General features: G+C 52.4%; 1 protein-coding gene across 4 annotated transcripts in view; it reads left to right on the top strand.

The window, feature by feature from the left end:
- The first annotated feature begins 358 nt into the window (after positions 1–358).
- LOC103378814 (chymotrypsin B-like) overlaps positions 359–2068 on the top strand; it is a 4084-nt gene continuing 2374 nt past the window's right edge. The window contains exons 1-6 of one of the 4 annotated variants that reach the window (XM_008310203.3): positions 359–485; positions 919–1022; positions 1126–1205; positions 1334–1412; positions 1493–1673; positions 1919–2052. In XM_008310203.3, the coding sequence (XP_008308425.2) occupies positions 434–485; positions 919–1022; positions 1126–1205; positions 1334–1412; positions 1493–1673; positions 1919–2052 (630 nt within the window). In that variant the 5' untranslated portion in view covers positions 359–433. The remainder of the gene's footprint in view (positions 486–918; positions 1023–1125; positions 1206–1333; positions 1413–1492; positions 1674–1918; positions 2053–2068) is intronic. The other 3 variants (XM_025055690.1, XM_017032550.2, XM_025055689.1) reach the window with 3 other exon arrangements.

The following is a 2068-nucleotide window of genomic DNA, read 5'->3' as shown; positions in this document are numbered from 1 at the left end:
TGGTTTATATTTCGAGCGAGGTTTCTGTCCTGATTCTGGTTCTGGTTCTGCCTAACTGCTGATTCTTTTTCTCTTACTTAACATTCTGTATGACAGTGAACCATTAAACTGATCCAGGTCCAGGTCCAGGTCCAGGTCCAGGTCATGTGTTCAGGCCCCCGGTGTTGTGTTCAGGTCTCGTCCTAGTTTCGATCTCCAGTTCTATCTTAATTTAATGAATTTTAATTCCCTGTTTTGCTGAATCTGTCTTGACACGGACCAATCACAGAGCAGCAGGCCAGGGCGTGGGACTCGTGAGAACTGACCCGGGTCCTGGACTCTGATAACCAGCTGCTCAAACAGCGGCCTGCTCTAATTGGCTGAAACTGGGCAGCGTTCCAGGATAAAAGACGACGGTGGAGGCTAAGCTCCTCATCCTTCAACCTTCATCACCATGGCCTTCCTCTGGATTGTCTCCTGCCTCGCCCTCGTCAGCGCCGCCTACGGTGAGAAACTGTTGATGCTCTTAACTTTTACCCATGATTCATTATTTGGGGAACAGAGCGACTCTAATCATTGTCAGTTGGCTAAGAAGCGCCCCCTGGTGGTGCTGTAGGTCTTCTAGGGCCAGTCCTGATTCTAGTCTTACTCCTGGTCTTGTTCTGTCCTGGTCAGGATCTTGGTACTAATCCATGTCCAGGTCCTGGTCAAGGCCTTGTTTCCATTCTACTTTCTATATGGATCTGAGCTACAGTTTTTAATTGGATCTGGTTTTGACCAGTCCAGGTTCTGTCGGTCAGATTCTGTCAACTCTTTAGACATCGTATTTAAAAGAAGTGCCTAAACTGGAGGGACGGGGGAAGAGAGACAGTATTTGGTATAAAACAGCAGACTGGTCCTTTAACATTTTAACACTTGTCACCTGTCACCCCCCCTCAGGCTGCGGAACCCCCGCCGTCCCCCCTGAGGTGACCGGCTACGCCCGCATCGTCAACGGTGAGGAGGCCAAGGCTCACTCCTGGCCCTGGCAGGTGTCTCTGCAGGTGAGTTACTGTATATGACCTTCGTGACCTCCGTGACCTCCATCATCACCAGGAGGGATATAACGATGCACTCAACTTATTATGTGATATGATTTTATTTCAGCAATCCACTGGTTTCCACTTCTGCGGTGGATCTCTGATCAATGAGAACTGGGTCGTGACCGCCGCCCACTGCAACGTCAGGTCAGCTGCACACGCACGTTTCTATAATGTTTCAAGAAATAATAATCAGTGAAAGGTCTTGCTGCTGTTCACTGACTTATTTACTGCTGATATTGATTTCCTGTTTCCTGTTTCCTGTTTCCTGTCAGGACCTACCACCGCGTCGTCCTCGGAGAACATGACAAAGGCATTGCCAGCGAGCAGGTTCAGATCCTGAAGCCCGCCAAGGTGAGAACATCAACCAAGACAAACCAGTTTACTCCCCCCATCCTCCCTCCACTAACTTCACCCCCGCCCCTCCGCCCCAGGTCTTCACCCACCCCAAATGGAACCCCCGCACCATCAACAATGACATCACCCTCATCAAGCTGGCCACCCCCGCCCGCCTGGGCACCAACGTCTCCCCCGTCTGCCTGGCTGAGTCCAGCGACGTCTTCCCCGCAGGAATGAAGTGTGTGACCTCCGGATGGGGTCTGACCCGCTACAACGGTGAGGGGTCGTTTTTGCCAGTGTTGAATGCTAACCTTTGACCTTTACAGTTCACACACTCCATCCTAATGACTCTGCTGATTGTCACTTCCTGTCCCCCAGCTCCCAGCTGCTGGCACCACCTGTGTGACCTCCGGCTGGGGTCTGACCCGCTACAACGGTGAGATGGAACCTGTAACATTGGTCACGTGTTGATGTCACGTTCACAGGAAGTTCTAACGCTCTCCATGTCTGGTCTCCTTCAGCTGCCACCACCCCCAACAGGCTCCAGCAGGCAGCCCTCCCCCTGCTGTCCAACGAACAGTGCAAGAGACACTGGGGCAGCAACATCTCTGATGTCATGATCTGTGCCGGAGCGGCCGGCGCTTCCTCCTGCATGGTAAGACCCCGCCCAC

Source organism: Cynoglossus semilaevis, chromosome 5, assembly GCF_000523025.1.
Source record: "Cynoglossus semilaevis isolate Cse_v1.0 chromosome 5, Cse_v1.0, whole genome shotgun sequence".
Classification (NCBI taxonomy): domain Eukaryota; kingdom Metazoa; phylum Chordata; class Actinopteri; order Pleuronectiformes; family Cynoglossidae; genus Cynoglossus; species Cynoglossus semilaevis.
This window is presented reverse-complemented; position numbering and strand designations above follow the sequence as displayed.